This window comes from Hipposideros armiger, unplaced genomic scaffold (assembly GCF_001890085.2).
Source record: "Hipposideros armiger isolate ML-2016 unplaced genomic scaffold, ASM189008v1 scaffold_162, whole genome shotgun sequence".
NCBI classification, from domain to species: domain Eukaryota; kingdom Metazoa; phylum Chordata; class Mammalia; order Chiroptera; family Hipposideridae; genus Hipposideros; species Hipposideros armiger.
In genome coordinates, this window is record NW_017731512.1 from 273,839 (window position 1) to 294,910 (window position 21,072).

Consider the following 21,072-nt stretch of genomic DNA (forward strand, 5'->3'; position numbering starts at 1 on the left):
AACCAACTGAGCCACTCGGCTGACCCTCATTTTGGTTTTGATTTGTATTTCTCTGATGGTTAATAATGTCAAGAATCTTTTCATATGCTTGTTGGCAATTTGTATGAGATAACATCTTTTGATTTAGCTATCAAGAACTTTGTTTGAAATTGTCCTTGAATGTGTCTGTTAGGTCTCAAATGGGTCTACATCTGCAAAATTAGGCATTTACAATCTAGGGCAGTCTCTCTTGCCAGCAAATCTATGAGATTTATAATGTACTGAAGCATACTCCTATTACCATTAACTCTTCAAAAGGAAAAATAGTGCCCTTGAAAAGGGGGTATAGTTAACATAAATAGGAATATACTATTACCCCCTGATGTTAAGTAGATCTATTAGTTGATGGTGTTATTGAATTCTTCTGTATCCTTGTTGATTTTGTTTAGTTGATCTGTCAATTATTGAGAGAAGGGAACTGAAGTCTCCAGCTATATTTCTGTTTCTTGTTTTACATCAGTTTTTGCTTCACACATTTTTTAGCTCTGCTGTATGGCACATGCCCTTTAGGGTTGCTAAGTCTTCTTGGTGGATTCACTCCTTTATCACTATAATGTCCTTCTCCATCAGTGGTAATTGTCTTTGCTCTGAAGTTTCCTTTATCCGATATTAATATAACAACTCCTGCTTTCTTTTAATATTTGCATGCTATATCTTTTTCCACCCTTTTCCTTTCAACTTACATATATCATTATCTTTGAAGTGACTTTTTTATAGATAGGACACAGTCGGGTTATGTTGTTTAATCCACTCTGCCAGTAAGTTTCACATGTGTGTATAATTGTTCATTAAATAATTTTTATAACGGATGCTTTAAAAATCTTTGTCAGATAATTCTATCATCTATGCCACCTCAGTGTAAACTATTGATTGTCTTTTCTCATTGGTGAGTCCAGTAATTTTAAATTGAAATCTGAACATTTTGAGTATTGTAAGACTCTGGATCTTATTTAATTCTTGTGTTTTAGCAGACTTATCCTGGCACCTGGCACCACACTCCAGTGCGTGAAGTGGGTGTTTCCTCATTACTGTCGAGGTAGTGGGCGGGGAGGTTTAGGTTCTCTATTAGGTCACTGTTAACAAGAAGGGGCTCCATGTTACTGATAGATTGGAGGTGAAAATCTCTCCCACGGAGGTCTCCACTGATAGCACCTCCACTGGATGATGTGTTGGGGGGTGTACCTTATTATCCCACAGGGACCAGAGTCAAGCCTGGCTCTACACTTCACCCTAATTAGCTTAGGGTCATTGTGACCTCAAAGTTATTCTTAGCTCTTATCTGCTCTGACCTTTGCTCTACTGATACCACTAAATGTATCTTCCTTTAAAGCTTTCACCTCCCTTCAATTTTATGACATTACTCTCTCTGGATTTTTTTTTTCTTACCTTTCAAATGCCTTTCAAATTTATTCATGGGAGCTTTCTTCCTCGCTGTCTATCTGTACCTACTGTCCAGGTTCTGTCCTTAGAGCTCTTTTTCTCATTCTGTATCCCTACCTAAACAATTTCATTGATTCTCATAAACTACTATTTGCAAAATAAGGCCTCCTAACTCTATATGTCTCCAGGCCAGAACTCAACTGATCTTCAGAACAATGTCTTTAACTGTTCATTAGCACTGCCCCATTTTGTGCATCAGACATCTAAAAGGGGTATCTTCCCTTTGCTGACCCAAACCTATTCTGCTTCTGCATTCATTGCTTCTGTTAGTGGCAAGTCATGTAGCAGATCTCACTAGTCAGAAAACCAGGAGTTATTTGGCACCTATTTTCTCCTTAATATCAATTCTGTCAGTCCTGGAGTCCTACTAAATAACTCTACCTCTTAACATTTCATTTCCTCTTCATTCCAACTAAAATGCCTTAATTAGACTTCTTATATTACCTTCATTACATCATCTCTCATCTAGATGTCCACAATAAACATGTTTGTCAAAATGATCTTAAGGAAACTCAATTACGATAATCGCTTCTCTGATCAAAACCTATCACTCACAATAACAGTGTTTTCTTTTCTCAAACAGCAGGTTGCAACCATCAGTAGGCGATAAAATTATTCAGCTTTCAACAACCAGTTTTGTTTAAATTGTTTTATGAAATACATTTGAATAAACTATTAAGTATTGGAGAGCACTAAGCACTCTGATGCTTACGTTGTTTTGTTTCATATACACACCCACTTTATATCACAAACCAGTAAACACATACCAATTTATACATGTATAAACACACTGCACATACATGTATATGCATGTGTATACTGGGTCATGATGTAAGATCTTCCAGGAAAGCTTCTTTGTCCCTCAGATTTCCCAAACCCCAAAGAGAATTATTTTTCTGCTGTCTTCTGTAAATGCTTTAATCTCATATTTGTGTACCCTACAAGACCATAAACTTCTAACCCTGTACTTGGCACTAGGTGAACACTGACTGAAGGAAATGAGTGAAATCATACTTTTGTGCTTGCTCAACAAATCATTACCTAACCTAGGGCAGTCATTTTTTAAAGACTTAAAACACTGTAACAATAACAACATGAGCTATCAGTTAAGAACACCTTTGCGTGTGGCCAGGTATGTTTCCTCGTGCTTAACATGTATTATCTTATTTAATCCTTACAATCCTTTTCGATATTAGTCTCCCCATTTTTAAAATGAGGAGACATAGGTAGAGACATTGAATCACTTTCCAAATATCACACAAGTGGCAGTGACAAAATTCAAAACCCAGTTTTGATTCTAGAAAATAAAGATATACATTATAAAATGTTAAAGATTTGCTAAAAGGTTAGTAGAAAATTAACTTACTTCAAATAAAAATCTATAATAACATCATTTAAAAATTCTCCTTCACTTAGACAGTGCAGGTCCTCATTAGTAACAGAGATGCCTCCCTTAGCTGGAGGTGGTGGATATACTATCAATCTGTAAAAAAAAAAAAAAAATTTTTAAGCAAATTATCAAATATATATGTAAGTATATAATTAAAATGTAATAAAACTGAGAAGAAATTTAAGGGTGTTGAAAATATAAAGGAATTCTCTCACTTTTCTACAGGGCCTATGAAGACGGTGTGACTTTCTCCAGTTTCGTCTTCATCATCAAAAAACTGGTATTCTTGTTTTTTTTTAAGTTGTATTTTAGATTCAAGGGGCACCTGAAAAAGGAAATTAAATAATCAATTCACAAAAGCAACTGGGAAAATTTTCAATAAAAATAGCAAGCACAAGGCAAGAATGCTTTTCAATTAAAAAGGATTAAAATATGAATCTAAAAGTATGTATGATTTTTAGTACTGTGGTTGATTCACGTGGATTCACAGTTACCTACTATATTAGTTATTCTAGAATTGGATACGTATGTTGAGAGTCAGGATCATATGGTAGGTATTCTTCACTTCCCAAGTTTTCAACCATGTATTCAGGGATCAAGATTCCTTTATATGTATTGAAGTCAATGGTATCCCTGAGAAATGCTAGTAAATTTAAGAAACAGGGTAATAATAGATTTGAATGTAACAGTGTATATATACATATGTTGAGAGGGGAAAAAAAAAAGATGAGAGGGAAAATAAAGATGAAAAGACAAGAACAGAGTGTGGAAAGGAACTAGAAATGCTTCTGAGACCTGTATCAAGTACTATTTGTGTCACATGTCACCTCTCTCCACCATTAATATTTTGATATAAGATAGTTTACAAATCACATATAAAAGTAAATAATTCTGAAATGGAATAATATCTAATTCCAAAATGAGCAGTGTTATAATGATACATATTTCTCTTTAAAGCTACACATCATTTAAGATTATATTTTAAAAATTAAAAAACATAATTACATTTTTAATTTTGTTTTCTTTTTGCACACAACTTCCTTTGACGCTCTCTTCATAGGTTCTTGTACAGGCAACAAGTCTGTTATTGGCTTCTTCAAAGGGAATTTTCTCAAAAAAATTGGACACATTATTCTTTATACCAATGTCAGTAATGATACTTTCAAATACCATATTTGCTTGAGGATCAAGGCCATTTTGAAAAATTAAAATTATATATTGTTCTTCCAAATCTGAAAAGAAATCAATAAAACTATAAATCTAAAAGAAAAAATATAAGTAAACAGGAAGATATTAGAAAAATAACAACTAGTTATTCCAAGAATATCATCAGCAATCCTGGTATCAATCTTCAAAGCAATGTTTGGCATACAGTGGATATACAATAAATATGAAATAAAGATCAGTGACAGTGTTACCTGACGAAATTACCTAAGTTATTAAGGGAAAGGAACCAAAACACATTATTACTCTAGCAGCAGCTCACGAAAAACCTATTCATGGGTGTAACTAATTTAGTTCATCTAATAGGATGCAAATATATTTATTTATAGTTTTAAATAGATATCAATTAATATTTTTGTCAAACAAATGTGAAATTGCTAAGTGAAGTGGTAGTATCTCTAGAGACTTTAACTGCAAAATTGCTATTCATTAATGGGCCAACTCTTACAGCTTTAACAGTAGCTATCATTTATTCACAATTAAGGTGAAGCAGCAATTACTTCTGAAAAGTATTTATTTTATAACTAGTCATGCTATGTCGTAAATATTAGAGATGAAGCAAAACAAACTGGAGAGCCACATCATTTATCATAAAGATGAAGATATAGTGTATGAACTTGCAAACTTCCTATTTAGGCTTCGTTTCAAAGATTCCAGATTTGTATGGTTGATTTACACTTAGCACCTATCAGCGTATTAAAAAAATCATTTTAGGGCCGGCCGAGTGGCGCGATGGTTAAGAACTCGCTTGGGATGCCAGAGGGCCCCGGTTCGGATCCCACATGTGAGGGCCAGTGACACTGCCCTCCACAGCTAAGATGCTGAACAACAGCTCAACCTGGAGCTGGGATGCCATGAGTCGCCGGCGACGGCGTGGGCTGCAGTCCCTGTGGCAGTGGGTTGCCATGGGCTACCGTGTGTGGCCAGCAGCCAGCGTGAGCGGCCAGCAGCCACAGTGAGCGGCCGTCCAGAAGCCGGCGACTGATCTGCCTCGCCAGAGAAGAGCGCAATGATGGTGCCAACTTGGGCCAGTGAAGCAACATCCTCCACAACTAGACTGAAGAACAAAACGACAGCAACTTGTCTGTTCCCCTTTCCCCAATTCCCCAGCACTGTTCCCATCCCCCCAATTCCCCAATAAAAATCTTTAAAAAAAAAAAATCATTTTACTCAGATAATAGTGTTTAAATAAAGACTGCAGACCTCTTGAGTTTTAACCATTTTTAAAACTTTCTAAATGGGTAAACCTAGGTTTTACCTTCAGACTTTCCACTTGCTGTGGGCTTTTACTCATCTGTAAAAAATGGGGGAAGTAGTATCTATCTTACAAGGTCCCCGTAAGAACTGTAGATAATACACATCTAAGGAATCCATCAAAGTGCACTCACATTCTGCTATTCAATGAATTGTATGTATTATTATAATCTGCTCTGCATAACTTACTTGTTAACTTATTTATTCCTTTACAATCATTCCAAACTTTATCCTCCATATTCATTTGAAGTTGCATGCTCAGCTTTTGATAAACTGCTGGTATCGTCTGAAGAAACACTACTGGCAATTTCCGGACATTACACCATTCACATTTAGTTAGATCAGAGGTATTTAAAGTAATCCCTACAGGATCATTTTCTGGTTCTGAAGGAAAACAAATGGAAATGAAAAAGTAATCAATTCTTTAAAAGGGCAAGATCATAAATGGAGGAAATAGTAAGAAAATACAAGTTTAAAGATAACACGTTATTTATTAAGCGCTGTATGTAAGGAGTCACTCTAGTGGGAAACAAAGAAAAATATTTATAACTATTTTAAAGAAGCTTCTACATTCTTTTTTCCAAATGAAAAAAAGGTTCTAATGAAGTATACTTACAAAATTAAACATAGGTTTTGTGATGTTACAGAATGAAATTACACTGTTAAGATATATGCACTTTTTTAAGATACATGTAATAATTAATCATCGTAATGAATTCTATGAATATCATTTAATCTTTTATTCCTATAAAGTGCTTTCATGTAAACAAAGTTTTGGTGGGTAAGAAGATATATAATAGCTTACCTTCTAGCTGTATCTTGATAAAATCTAAACAAAACTAAAAAATAAGACAAATTAGTGAGAATCTAGATTTATGAAGATTTTGCTAAAAACACCCTAATGACATAGTATCTGGGACTTAGACTACAGAGGGCAGAAAAACTGAACTATCTATCATGTGCTTAAATATAAAATGACATAGATATCTTCTACCACCACCACCACCACCACCACCCCTGCTTCCAAATTCCCTCTCAGAAAGGCAGGCTTCACCTTTTTTATTCAAGTACTGAAAACATTATTTCTCATAACTTTAAAGAGAAATTGAAAGACTATTACAATAAACACCTGAATACTCTTACCCAGATTCACTCACTGTTAATATCTTGCTACACCTACTCCATCATTCTTTCTATGCATGTAGTTGTTTCCCTTTTGCTAAACCAGCAAAAAGCAGGCAGAGGATCATGACCCCATCCAAGAAAATCAAAATTACCTTCCTTCAACACATAGTTCTACTCAAATTTCCCCAGCTGCTAAAAACTGTACTTTGTTGCTCTCTTAACTTTTCCCCAATCCATGATTCTGTCAAGGGTACATTAGTCTCTTTTGTCTACTTCTGTCTAGCTACAACAGAAACTTCCCTCTGTTCTTCATGACATGACCTTTGAAAAATCCAAGCTAGGTTCTGCAAAATGTACAACATCCTGGATTATGTTTCCTCATTTTAAAATTCAGACCACACATTTCCAGCAAATACGGCACATAGATGATGTTTTATAACTCCCAATACATCACATTGGAAGGCACATGATGTCAGGCTGTTCCACTATTGATACAAGCTTAATCACTTGGTGAAGGCAGTGGATCAAGTCTTTCCACTGTAAAGATATATTTTTCCCTTTGTAATTAAATGGTAATCTGTGGAGAGATACTTGAAAGCTTGTGAATAACTTGTTCCCTAATAACCTTTCACCCAGTGATTTTAACATCAATTGAAGATCTTGCCTAAATGAGTTATTATTGGTAGTTATAAATTCACCATTTTAGATTACGTGGAGAAGACATATTAAGCTTGATAAACCCTGAATTAATAATTATTTTTTGCATAAGCTAAGAGAATTAAAAAAGGAGGCAAGAACTTCAAAATGCATTTAAAAATAAGCTGGATCAATATACAGAGGGATGAATACATACATGAGAAGCAAATTTAGTTAACTGTTAATGACAGAATCTAGTTGGGAGTTTTATGAGTGTTCACTGTAAAATTCTTTTCAAATCTGTTTGAAAATTTTCACAATGTGAAAAAAGCAAGAAAATACAAAATATATTTAATAATTACAACAATTGAAAAGTCTAAAATGTCACCAAAAATACCTTCTAAATACTGTATCTAAAAGTAATACATTAATTAGTTCCACTGCAAAGTAACATGTTAATTGAGACATCAAGAAAGGGTACTTGTAGCTTGGGAAACATTCCGACAAACACAGAAGCTGAAGTTATATCCTTTAGAAAAGTATGTTAGATGATTCAAAAAGTAGCAATAAGAATGACATAATTAATAATGTGGAAGCATTTGAATAAAATTGTTGCATGAGATACAGAAATAGAAGCATGTCTAAATATTTGTCATTTAAAAATGTGTGTGTAACTAAGTTACACACAAATATTAATTATAATATGTGGTATTCCTAATAATATGTCATTTTCCTGTTAAATAAAAGTATTTACTTTTAAATAAAACTGGCCATTCTAGATGGTGCCAATTCCAACATTAAGTGAATTTAAAATAATTAAATTACCTATAATAAATGACAGAAATTTGATAAAACATTTAAAACAGTAAAATATTTAAAATCTCTTTCTCAGATTAATAATGACATGGCACATAAATCCTTTCACTACAAAACATAAGAAAGTTATGTTCAAAAAGAAAATGTCAAATAATCTTTTTAATACACTATCTAAACAATTTATAGATCCATAATGCTTCATCAAAGAATGTTCTTTGGGAAAATCCCATGGTACAAGAAAGGTTAATTAACACAGGTTGCAAACTTCCACAACTACTTTTTGGCTGAAATATTTCATTTAACATTTTGATTTTTTTAAATCTATATCAATACATTTTACATTACAAAGAATGCCTTTTATTTCTTTTTCTTTCTTTTTTTTTTTTTTTGGCTGAGCCATCCTGCCACCTGTTGGCAGCTCAGCGGCAGCTCAGCTCGGGCCGGGAATCAACCGCTGTTGCTCAGAGCTCGCACTCTTGAGCAAGCTCTTAACCAACTGAGCCACTCAGTCGGCCCACAAAATGCCTTTTATTTCTTAAAGTAAATTTACAAAGTCAGTTTTTCTTCACCAGATCACATATATACTCATCTATAACTTTCATGTAAAAAAAATTCAGTTTGATGTAGTTCCTGCTAGATGGCCTTGAGACTAAATATGCAACTTGCAACCAAAAATCTAATTTATCAGCAAAGCCCTAATTATCAGACCAGAGTTCTGAATAATGGTGTTAATGTAGGGGAAAGCCAGAAAACCTACAGGGTACTCCTGGAAATTTTTGAGATATAGTGATGATACAGATCAACATTTTTGTTAACTGACAGTAATGAGGAAAGATGATGTATACAGTGAACGCTTATGACAACATAGTAGTTTCATAAATCCCTGAAAACCTTGATACGTCTATATGTTACCCTGTTATTGGGCAATAATGGATACTCTATACATAATTTGCTTTAAATCTCTGGAGTACTTAACTTTCTAGTGTTTAAATCTGACAAGTTGAAGTTTTTTGATGAAAAAGAAAAAAATGCTAGTTTCCCATATAGCTTTGTTCTCATAAAAAATCAGGTCCACATATTGTTTTCTCCTATAAACTAATCTATAAAGTTTTTCCTTTTGATCATAATTATCCCAGAACCACAAATCCTAGAAAATAAATATTAATAGATTATATACCGTAATTTAAATAACAATAAAGCTACCTTTTAACTTTCCTGATGTGATACAATGTTTTTCCTAAAGATACTGCTTTACGTATTGAATTGTCGGAAAAGTCAGGATGTATTTTGTCTGTTTTTCAAAGGTCATTTATTTATAGGAAGAACACAGATCAATCAATGATTGACCATTTTGTTCGATAACTTTTTGCCATCTTTCAGTGAGCTTCATAATTCCTTGTTCATAGAAGGATCTGTCTTTATTTGCGAAAAACTGAACAAGGTGCTGATTTATAGCCTCATCTGAATTGAACATTATACCACGCAGGGAGTTTTGAAGAGAGCGAACAAGTGGAAGTCTGCCGGCGCAAGGTCAGGAGACTATGGTGGGTGTGGCAACACATCCCAACCAAACTCCAATAATTTTTGACGGGTGATCAAACTTGTGTGTGGCCTTGCGTTGTCGCAATGAACACAACTCCTTTACAATTAACAAGTTCTGGACGTTTCTGGATGATGGATTCATTCAAACTCTACAATTACTGACAGTACACATTCGAATTGTTTGGTTCCTTGGGAGGAGCTCAAGAAACACGACACCTTTAAAATCCCATCACACCGAGAGCATAACCTTTCTCTGATGAATGTCTGCTTTTGCTGTCCTTTGAGGCGAATCATCACGTTGGGACCAAGACCACATTTTTTTTTTTTTGCGCACCACATTGTTGTAAACAATCCACTTCTCATTACCAGTTATCAGTTGCTTCAAAATAGGATCGTTTTCCTCACGTTGAATGAGCATATTGCAGATGTTTATATGCGCTGTCAAATGAACTTCTTTGAGTTCATGCGGAACCCAAATATCGAGCTTGCTTACGTATCCCAGCTTCTTCAGGTGGTCGCGAATGCTTGAATGATGGATGTCAATGTTTCTGCAATCTCTCGTGTCGTGTAACGTGGGTTTGACTCGATCAATGCCTTTATTTTGTTGTCATCAACCTCGGTGGACCTTCCTGACCAAGGAGCGTCATTGAGATAAAAATCACCAGCACAGAATTTCGGGAACCATCGTTGGCACTGACGTTCTTGTAGAGCATTGTCACCATAAACTTTATGCAACTTTTCACAAGCTTGACGCGCGTTCTTCTCTTTATGGAAGTAAAACAGTAAAATATGGCAAAAATGCAGTTTGGTCTTCCATCTTCAACTTGTTGTAACATCTCCAAAACTCAACCAAATCGCTCAATTTTTTTAGAATGATGCTAGAACTCTCAGCTGTCAAAACAGCAACAACATAGATGCGAATGACTCTAGCACTTCCAAAATGAACTACTGTCATCTTTTGCAAACATGCGTCATGACTTTTCCGACAACCCAATATTAAAGAACAATGCTAGGAGACAGAGTTTGAAAGAATAGTTGAAAACAGATAGCCAGGGACACCAAGTTAAAGAATTATAAAATAAAGGTTTACAAAATAAGTGCAGTGCTTTAGGAAGATTAATCTACTAACAATGTACAGAACACATTAGAAAGAAGGAAAATGAGTAAAGAAGGCTAGTTAAGGAGATTATATCAAATGTCATAGAAAATTTCATATTTGAATTGGGTTGGTGGAAGTAGATTAATAAGACAGGTAAAGATAAAAGGACTATAGGAAGGCCTTTGGGTTTTGTGGACACTGAACTAATCCAGTGCTTCTTGGGTGGTTACTGTAGTCCAGTAACCTATTTCTAGGAGTCTTAGTACTTCAAGACATTTTCTGCAGACTCCAAAGCTTTTGGATTCTTCTTCGTCTCATTATATTCTTTAAAATACTCTTTTCATGCATTGAGCTGGCATAAGAATTAAACAGTAACATACTGGAGGGTTTTCTAACTCAGTGAAAATAGCAAATTCTTCCTATGAAGAAGAGGTCACTACCTGGAACATTACATTATGATAAAATATTTTACCCACTGATTTTTATGGTGAGGAGCTACTTATAATTGTTTATATACTCTGAAGTCACTATAAAATCTTAAAATAAATTTAATATTCTATTAAATAAAATATGTTAACTTACAAATATTAAAGTATTACATATTAGCCTTAGCCACAGAATTTTAATGTTAGGATTGGTACAGTGAGCACTTAAGGATGTACTTACAATAACAGGCTCTATTAATAGCCGAAAGAGGGTTCCTACTCGTATACTTCGACAGTTTAAAATGACACTCTCAAAGGAACTTTGGCAGCTTAAAGTCACAGGATCAACTAAAGTTTCTTGAGAAATCATTTTGCGACGTGTGTTTGTTAGAGGTGTGTTGATAATAGAATTACCAAACTGGAAAAGAAAAGAAATTTTCACTTAATAAGTTACTAAAACAAGACTGCAAACTAAGTACACATATGCAAAGAAGACCCAACATACTAAATGTAACTATCAAAATATAAGGTTAATTTTAGTTCAACATAGATGAAGTAAAAACTTACTGATTTTATATAATAGTAAACCATTTCTACTTTATATAGCTATACTTTATCTAGTTATTATTAATACTTGAAATTCAAGTAATAGCACAGCAGTGTGAAATGTACTCTGGGAATCAGAGTGCTTCACAACTATACCACCATTTAACGGTCTGATTTTGTAAAAATAACTCCTTAAGTTTTAGTTTTCTAAACTGTAAAATATGAAGAGTAAGAGTATCTATTCAAATGAGCTAATGTATATAAGCAGCTTAGCACAGTGCTTCATGCACAGTAAAATACTGGATAAAAGTTGCTAATAATAGTGGTGCTGGTTATAGTACTTGGAGTAAATCAACAATTCTTTAGGAAACAGGTAATTTATGAGAATGATTATTTGCAGCACAAAAGGATACTTTTTTATATACTTAAAATTTTTTAAATACTTGATTTGTTAAGATTTCAGTCATTTCCAAAAGTAAATTAACCATAATATGTCCAATGCATAATAGAAATAAGCATTATTCTCATTACACCTATAGACATTTCTGTGATCTATGTCATAGGAAAAAATATGTATTAAAACAAAATCACACACACATACATACACACACACATACACACATTCCTGTAAATTGCTCTTTCAGATTTATTAACAGATGTATCATGACTATTTTCCCAGATTATTAATAAAACCTATTAGAGAGGTTTAAAAACTTTTTTTGGGTTTTGTTTTTTTTTGCTTTATAATTCTTTCTTCAAATGAGACATTATTTAAAGCTTATGTTTTTTTTTTTAGCTGAGCCATCCTGCCACCTGTTGGCAGCTCAGTGGCAGCTCAACTCGGGCCAGGACTTGAACCGCTGTTGCTCAGAGCTTGCACTCCTGAGCGAGCTCTTAACCAACTGAGCTACTCGGCCGGCCCCAAATGAGACATTACTTAGCTCAATAACAAAATAGGTTAATTTAAGAGCTGCTCCAGCTGAATCCATAGTAGAGGGACTGAATCTAGAACTTGGGTGGTCTACATCCTCCCAAGGGCCTCTAAAAGATCTGAGGAACCCTAATTTTCAGTGTGCCCGTTTGAAAACTGCTCACCCACAAATTCCATCATATGGAAATCCATTATGTAACTGAACCCTCCTATGCTGGACATCTGAGTTCTTTCTGATGTTTTCCGATGACACTATTCTCCAAGAAGCATTTTTGAAGCTAAATCCTGGTATATATAATTATTGCCAAATTACTCTCCAGCACAGTTGTACTACCAATTTACACACCCAACATTCCATTTCTCCAAACACTAACCAAGATGAGATACTACTGTACTTTAAAAGTTTTCAGCAATATGACAGTTGCCAAAACATATTTTGTTTTAATTGCATTTTCAGTACTTCACTACCTTTTTTGAACTCCATTTCCATTACTCATTTTTTAATGCAGTGCTTCTATTTCTTGATTTTTAAGAAATTAAAAATATATAAAGGACCAACTCATGCTCTGTCACATAGTTGACTGCTTTTTCTCCATTTGCATTTACCTATCAAATTATGTTTATGGTGCTTTGGTACACTGTTCTATACTTTCATTTAATCAAATATATTTATCTCTTCATTTACTATTTTTGCTTGTGCTGAGATGTTTGGAAAGGCATCCTTTAAGATTACCGTATTTGCCGGCGTATAAGACGACTCGGTGTATAAGACTACCCCCTAACATTTCCACTCAAAATACAGAGTTTGTTATATGGTCGGCTGTGTGCGATTTTGCGAGTGTGGTAAAATCGCATAACAGCAAAATCGCATAACAGCCGAGCATACACCCAGCAGCGCTGCTGATGCCTGAACGGTATGTGGAATGAAGTGGGCGGGCATCGGGAGGCCACTATGGCACGGGGCAAGCACTATGGGCAGTCTATCTGAAGTGTACCTGGCGTATAAGACGACCCCCCACTTGGAGGCATATTTTTCAGGGCCAAAAAATCGTCTTATACGCTGGCAAATACGGTATATTAAAAAAATTAAATATATTTTTTCTATTATCCTTATAGTTGCTTTTTATTTTTTTATTTCTTATGGTTCCCATCTTAACGATCAAGTGTGTATGTTTCTATGTTTTTATCTATACTCTTATAATCTCTGACACATATATGTATATACATATATAATTTTTACTAGTTCTTACTTTCTAAAAAAGTTCCTTTTACAAAAATAAAAAAATATGTACATACTTCTGTATCTTGGTATTCCCACCCAATATCACCATATAGAAATCCTAAGTCATTGTTTATAGCTCTAATTTTTATTGGCTACATAATAGTCCATTATGTGGATATACCGTAATTTATTCATTTCCATATTAATGGGCAATGATTTTGTTTGCAGTTGTTTGTCAACAACATGTTTATGTGGACAATCTAGAAAATGTACTGGAGGGGGAGTATTCCCTTGAAACTGAGTCTATGGAACAAATTATTTGGTCATTCAGTATATGTTTAAAAATTTTTAAAAGATGTTTTCATACTACTTTCACAAAAGGTCATAACTTTCTTTTCATCAGCAAATTACAAAAGTACTCTCCCTCGGATTCTTGCCAGCAGTACGAGTATATATTGACTTTGCATTAATTTTGAAAGTCTGTTAATTGTATGGTTATATTTCATTTTCCTTAATTTGTACTTCCTTACTAATTTGCATTTTTCAGGTGGCAGTTTGTTATCTGAATTTTCTTCTCTTTTTGTCTATTCCTTTTTTCTCAAACTTTTAAGAGCTTTTATCTATTACATATATTAATGTAGTACATGTCATCTGCATTAAATATTCCTCTCTAGACCTACTGTTTGTCTATTAATGTAACTTTTATCTTTTCCACCTGAACACTGGAAATTTTTATATAATAAAATATAATATAGTAAAATAATACAGTTAAATACAAATATACTTATTTATACTTACATTTCGTTGTAAGGTTGATATTGTTTCTTATTGCTGAATATTTTACACTTCAAGCCTTCAATTTAATTGAAATCTGTTTTCGTATATGTTTTAATGTTCTTCCAAATAATCTTCCAAGTAGTATTTTAAGCCCACTTAATAAATAATGCATCTTTTTCTCCTATGGACACTGCCAAACTACCCTCCAAACAAATATTTACATCCCAAAGGGTAGACATAATGTTCTGAAAACATATCAATAAATGTAAGAAGTACCTGGTCTTTCATTCTTGCTTTTCTTGGCAAAGGAACTGTATTTAACTCCGAATCTGCTGGAATGCTTCTCAGTTCATGCTCTACTCTACAGGTATTCTCATTTAGTGCGGCTTCTACTTTTCCAGTGGATGGTGCTGGGGAAGAACATGCTGAATCAGCAGGTTGAGGAGATATGCTCTCTCTTCTGTTAGTCCTGTCATTGTCATCATCATCATCACTGGACAAAATGACTATTAAGAAAAATGTTAAATACTTCATGTATTTCATTTCTGGCAGTTAAAAATGTAAAATACATGATCAACGTGGGGGAATATACCAAATTGGCTTTGTATCTCCTCCAGATCTGAGATTAATAAAAACAAATGAAGATACAATCCACTCTGATAAAAATTTATAAAACAACTAAAAATAAAGAAAGCAGAACTGGCTTTTTTTTTTTTACAATTTATAAATATGAAATTGATTCTGTAGTCCATCACCATCATCCACAAAGAAATATAAAGTTACAGCAAAAATTAAATGTTTATCACTAGGTCTATTTCAAAATTTCAAAAAGCTAAAGTATGAAGATAATCTGCATACAAAACATTAACAACTCCATGTGACCGCATAGTTTTATGTCACACAGGAAATCACAAAAATCATAACTGGTCCTTGGGAGAACGTGGACCAGTGACTAATGCTTAATAAATCTTGTTGAGTAAATGAAGGTGGGAAAGAGAAGACATTATGAAAGTAATTTACTCTTATACCTTATACTCATTATTGAATATCAAACCCATCTCTACATTATTCCCCAGAGCCACCTATACTGCACTTGAGTCAAATCCTAACTCCTTTCTCTGCTTTATAAATGTATATAATCTGTCTCTTTCCTACTTCTCCAACTTCCTTATACTATTTTTCCTTCTTTATGCTCCAGGCACTCTAGCCATTTATTCTGTTCCTCAAACACTACAGGCTTATTCCTTTCTGGTTTGCAATTCCTCTAACTTTGCTTTTTTGTCATCAAATATTAGCTTAAATATCACTTTCTGCTTGACTACACAATCTAAAGTAAGCATATGGGCACTCGCTTATTCACACAATTGATTTAACTTTTCTGTCATTTTTTCTTGTGCATGTTTACTTGCTGATTTTCGCTCCCACTACATATAAACTGTAAGACAGCAAGGGCATTGCCTTCTCCACTGCTATATTCCCCGAGTCTAAAACAGTGCCTGGCATGGAAAAAGCACTCAAAACTCATTGTTGAACATAAACAAACTTTTAGGAGCAATTTTCTTTTTCAGTACCCCACACATCAACGCTTAGTTAATATTTTTTGAGTAATATACATGTCCCAAAAAGGCATCATCACTAGCATCACTCCCCTGCCTTTTTTATTTTGTTGTCCAGCCTCAGGAGTAAATACTAAAATTGCATTTCAGAACTTGTATTTTACTGATAGAATACCTAACAGGCCAGTAGATGGTCTAACCCAATTTATACATATTTGAAAATCAGGGTTTTGCCACTTACTAGCTATTGGCCTCAGCTTTTCCTCTCTGTAAACCTGGGAACAATAATGGTACCTATTTCAAAGGCCTGTAGCAAGAACATATGTAAAAGGTTTAGCACATTGCCTGACATGTATAAGCTTTTAAAAAAAAGCCCATGAAGTAATTTATTTATGTTGTTTATAAAAATCCATCCAGGAATATGTATTAAAAGGTAAGCCTAGTGTTCTATCTACAGTTATTTTTATGGTGCTGCAGGGACACTAAAACTTCTATATCTATTGTATCAAAAACTTACTTTAAAGCCCCAGTGCTGCAACGGGTAGAATTGTACTACATAGTTTTTGTTTTATTAAGCTAAAATGAGGGTTGTGCTCAATGTCACCATATTTGCAGAGCAGATGGAAAGTGTGCAAAGATGATGTTATATAGTTAAAAAGCTGATCACAGCTGCTTTAATTCTATATAAAATATAGAATATATTCAAATATATGTCTAAGATTCTTCATCAGGATCTGCTATGGACTGAATTGTGTCCCCTCAAAATTCTTATGTTGAAGCCCTATCCCCCATTGTGACTATATATTTGGAGATAGGAGGTATTCAAGTTTAAATGAGGTCATAAAGGTGAGGTCTTCATCTGACAGAACTGGTGACCTTGTAAGAGGAGATGTCAGAGATCTCTCTCCGTGCTTGCACAAAAGGACACAGCAAAAAGGCGGCCATCTACAACCCAGGAAGAAAGTCCTGGTGGCACCTTGATCTTGGACTCCCAGACTCCAAGGGAGAAAACTAATTTAGATTGTTTGAGCCGCTCAGTCTGTGGTGTGCTGTGATGGCAACCTGAGGAGACTTATATAGGGTCTTTGTTCTTATATTCCAAACTACTTGTTCCCATATGTTATCAGCCCCTCATTCTGGGCTCTGTTCAAAACTTTATGAAAGGTGCCTATTCCACCACCTATCTTCCTGATACCTGACATTGTCAATCTCTATTCCCTGGACCTGCTTCACTTTTACACATAGAATTAAATCAGTGCCTGAGACACTGCACATTTTATTACTTGACCACCCACAACAGAATAAAAGTTTCATAAGAAACTATTTTAACAGAAATACAAGTAAGAATCATTAAGTATATAAAGAAAACAGACTTTGGAACCAGAAAAATCTGTTTTTTTAAATCTATACTCCAATTTTCCATATGTATATATTATTCAGAAGTTACTCAATCTCCTTAAGCGTAGGTTGCCACATTTATAAAATGGGATGTATTAGTACTTACCTCACATGATTGTGAAACTAAATTAAATGGGTTAGTGTATAAGTCTTTATTGCAAAGCAGGGAACATTAGCGTGTAATAAATGATACCTTTTTTTACTAATATGAAGTGCTCTTAAAATAAAACATTTTTTCATATACTTTTATGGAAAATACTTAGTCTTTAATATTTGTTTTGAGCAGGAGAGGGGAATAAATTTATGTTTTATGGTTTTAATTCATGGTTGACTTAGTCCAAGGCTAAGCTCTGAAAAGTAAACTGCTTAAAGCACCTAAGAACCACATACATTTACTTCCTTATATTATCAACCTATATGGTTGATGTAGACATGGTAGTTATTTTGTACTTTTATACTTAGGCTTATGAGCTTCCAGTTCCCCTCATCTTGGAAACCTCCTGAGAATACTGTTTCCTATGTAAAGTTTGGATCTGTAATAATACACAGTAACTGCCTAATAGGTGAGACTTTTCTTCCTATCTTACCATTAAAATATAAAAACCTCATCATTAGGAAAGATTCAAATGATATTAACAATATTTAACACTGCATTGGTATAACACTAAAATGTATCATAAAACATTCATCAAGTATCATCATGTGTTGGCTGGACAGCTATCATACACTATCTCTTTTAAGAGTTCATCTGAGAAATAAGCTAATGTACTAGTACGGGCTGAGGTTTTTATATTGAATTAAATTAAAATAGAACTTGACATCAAAATAAATAAATAAAGTGTAAAAAAAATAAATTTGGCAAAAAAAACCAGAACTTGACGTATTTCTGAAGTTTAAAAAAAAGCTTTATTTTATCCCTTTTATTTACCAGTTTTCAGAAAAATCATTAAAAACCTTAAGTAATCTTCAAAAATAACCAATGGAGAGCTTTTTACTTTTGTGGGAAGTTGAGGGATATCATTATGAGCTGATTGATTTAAATATATTTGACATATTTCAAATAGTAGTAGTTATGATTCTGTTTGTGACTCAAGTATTCCCATCATTGGTCAGTAGGAGCTGTTTCATTTCATCTTCTGTGTCCTTCTGGCATGTTCATAGTTTTTGACAGCTTCCATACTTCCTGCTATGTCTATGATCCAGGTTTATCTTATACACTCGTGGTCTACACCTGAAGTCAGCAATTTCTCTGAAGAGCTCTGGTTATTTTTGGTGGGAAATCATATTGAAAAACACAAACACGGGAACTAGGGTTGTTTAATTCTGTACTAGGGTTGGTTGCAGTTTTTAGGCATTTTCTGTGGGTAAAGCTAGGAAATATTTATTTTCCTTTTAAGAGAAAATATATGATAAGTTTATATTATTTCCAATTCAAATATAAAGTTACAGGATATTTATTTCTTTGATTTTACTTTCCTATCCTTTTCTCTAGCACTGAAAATCTTGATTTCTGGAGACAATAATATAACTGTTTGTTTTATCAATACGTGTGTTTAAAAATACTAACACCAATAATATTAATGACAATTATTAATGAATTATACTTAGGATTTCTTTGCAGTTCTGTTTGACCTTAAAATATCTCACATTAGGGATGTACCACTACAATACTATTTTAATTTAAATTCATTTGCAATAATTCTTCTCTGTGCTCAAACCACCAACTAGATAGATATATAGTGAGGTTCACTTATTTCACTTAGGCTTTTATCTTGTTTTTTAAAATTTGCAATTTAATTGTCTTTTATAATCATGTAAAATATTTACATGGTTCCAAGGTAAAATCTATACAACAAAGTATATTTGAAGAAATCTAGCATCTATCCCTGATTCTTAGTTTCTTCCCCTTCGAAACACTACTTTAAAAATCAGTTTTTGGTATATCTTTCCATTTAAAACAAAACCAAAACCTTTATTCATTTTCCTACCCTTTGTAAATAAAGAGTAGCATACTACACATTCTTATTTTCACCTTGCTTTATTCATTTGGTTAAAGACCTTGGAACCCACTCTACCCAATATTAAATCATACCTGTCTCCCCTTTTACAAGTACATATACTATAGTTTATTCAACCAGTCCCTGAAAGTCTCCAATCTTTTGCTATTTATTATAAAATGGACTGCATTCCATATACACACGTATGTACACATGTCCAAAGATAGGAAAAAGAATTAAGGAAGAAACAAAAGTGTTAAGGGAAGTAATTTTCACTGAGCCATTTCTATGTATCAAATATTTTACTGGGCTATGCTAAGCACTTTATATGTTATTTCATTTTCTCCCTAAAAACACTATCAGGGAGGAAATATATCCATTTACTGATCGGAGAGATTAAATTAGCCAGGTCAAAGTTGGAAAGCTGGTCATAACTAGCCCTTTACCTAATGCTGGGGCTAATGTCTGAGCTTTTACTATTTAAGATGAAGGGACGAGAATAGAGTCAGTATTTTCCAACTACACAGACAGTTTTAAACATCTACTCAAAAAATGTTACTAACTGACACAAGATAACTATCAAAACAAGGCTTCTTAAATATACTCACGCTCACATTAAAAATACACGTGAAAAATACTGGACTGATATAACCCACAGCAAAGGGAGTAAAACACTTACTTGGATCATTTAGGTCTGACAGGCTTGTTTTCCTTTCTTTCAGGTTTGTGATTTTGGCTATTTTTGCCCTAGGTAAAACGACTTTTCCATTAGCCTGTGAATAATTCTGTCTATTATCATCGCAATTCACAATAATGTCAATTGGAACCTTTCCCACACTGTTGCCATAAAACCTCTTGAGTGATAACGCTGTGTTTTGTGACTTCTGTCCTCCAGAATTCTGATGATTTGACGTTCTTAGTAATGGTCCAGTAGATTCATTCAAAGTTACAGCTTGTCTGCAATTTCTCTGCAAATCCTTAGGAAAAAGAATACCACAACTTTGGCCTTTGGTCTGATTTTCTTTTTCTTTTCCACATTTTGGACAATATTCACACTGTTCAGAAAACTTAAATTCCAAAAATATAAAAGACTTTGGCATCTTATTTCAACAACACAAAACAAACAAATACAAAAATCTCAAAATTAACTCTCCCTATCATCATCACCATGGCTATCAAAAAATCCCAAATATGTCATATTTGTTAAGATTTAGCACCAGAATGCTGGAAGAAATTTTTGAGGCCATCTAGTCCAGCACTCTCCAAACTGGACTGTATTTATTACTCCAGAGCTACGTAAAGATCATCTAAGACATACAGAGCATAAATAATCTTAAGGGAATCAATATCAGGATCCTCAATTTCTACATATAACCTTTCCAAAAGCTGATCTGATTATACTTCTGATGTTAAGGTATCTCCTGACACAAGTGCTCTTCTCCTACTTAAAAAAAAAAAAAAATGCTAAACCATCTTCTATTGAAAATGGTACACTACAATGGTGCACTGCCTTGGTATATAAAAACCACCAAACCAAACCAAAAGATCATTTTAAATGTTGAAAAAATAAATTGGTTCTAAGTACTAGTTAAGAACAACTTTTGCAAGACGATTTTTTTTTTTTAAAGATTTTTATTGGGGAATTGGGGGGATGG

General features: G+C 33.9%; 1 protein-coding gene across 4 annotated transcripts in view; it reads right to left on the minus strand.

Moving 5' to 3' along the window:
- Nucleotides 1–21,072, minus strand: part of SENP6 (SUMO specific peptidase 6) — a 115,672-nt gene that overhangs the window by 19,980 nt on the left and 74,620 nt on the right. For 3 of the 4 annotated variants that reach the window (XM_019651539.1, XM_019651538.1, XM_019651542.1), the window contains 8 exons: nt 20,097–20,394; nt 14,743–14,972; nt 11,232–11,408; nt 6,153–6,186; nt 5,537–5,731; nt 3,875–4,101; nt 3,085–3,194; nt 2,846–2,962 (listed from right to left, as the gene is read on the minus strand). In XM_019651539.1, the coding sequence (XP_019507084.1) occupies nt 2,846–2,962; nt 3,085–3,194; nt 3,875–4,101; nt 5,537–5,731; nt 6,153–6,186; nt 11,232–11,408; nt 14,743–14,972; nt 20,097–20,394 (1,388 nt within the window). The remainder of the gene's footprint in view (nt 1–2,845; nt 2,963–3,084; nt 3,195–3,874; nt 4,102–5,536; nt 5,732–6,152; nt 6,187–11,231; nt 11,409–14,742; nt 14,973–20,096; nt 20,395–21,072) is intronic. The other variant, XM_019651540.1, reaches the window with a different exon arrangement.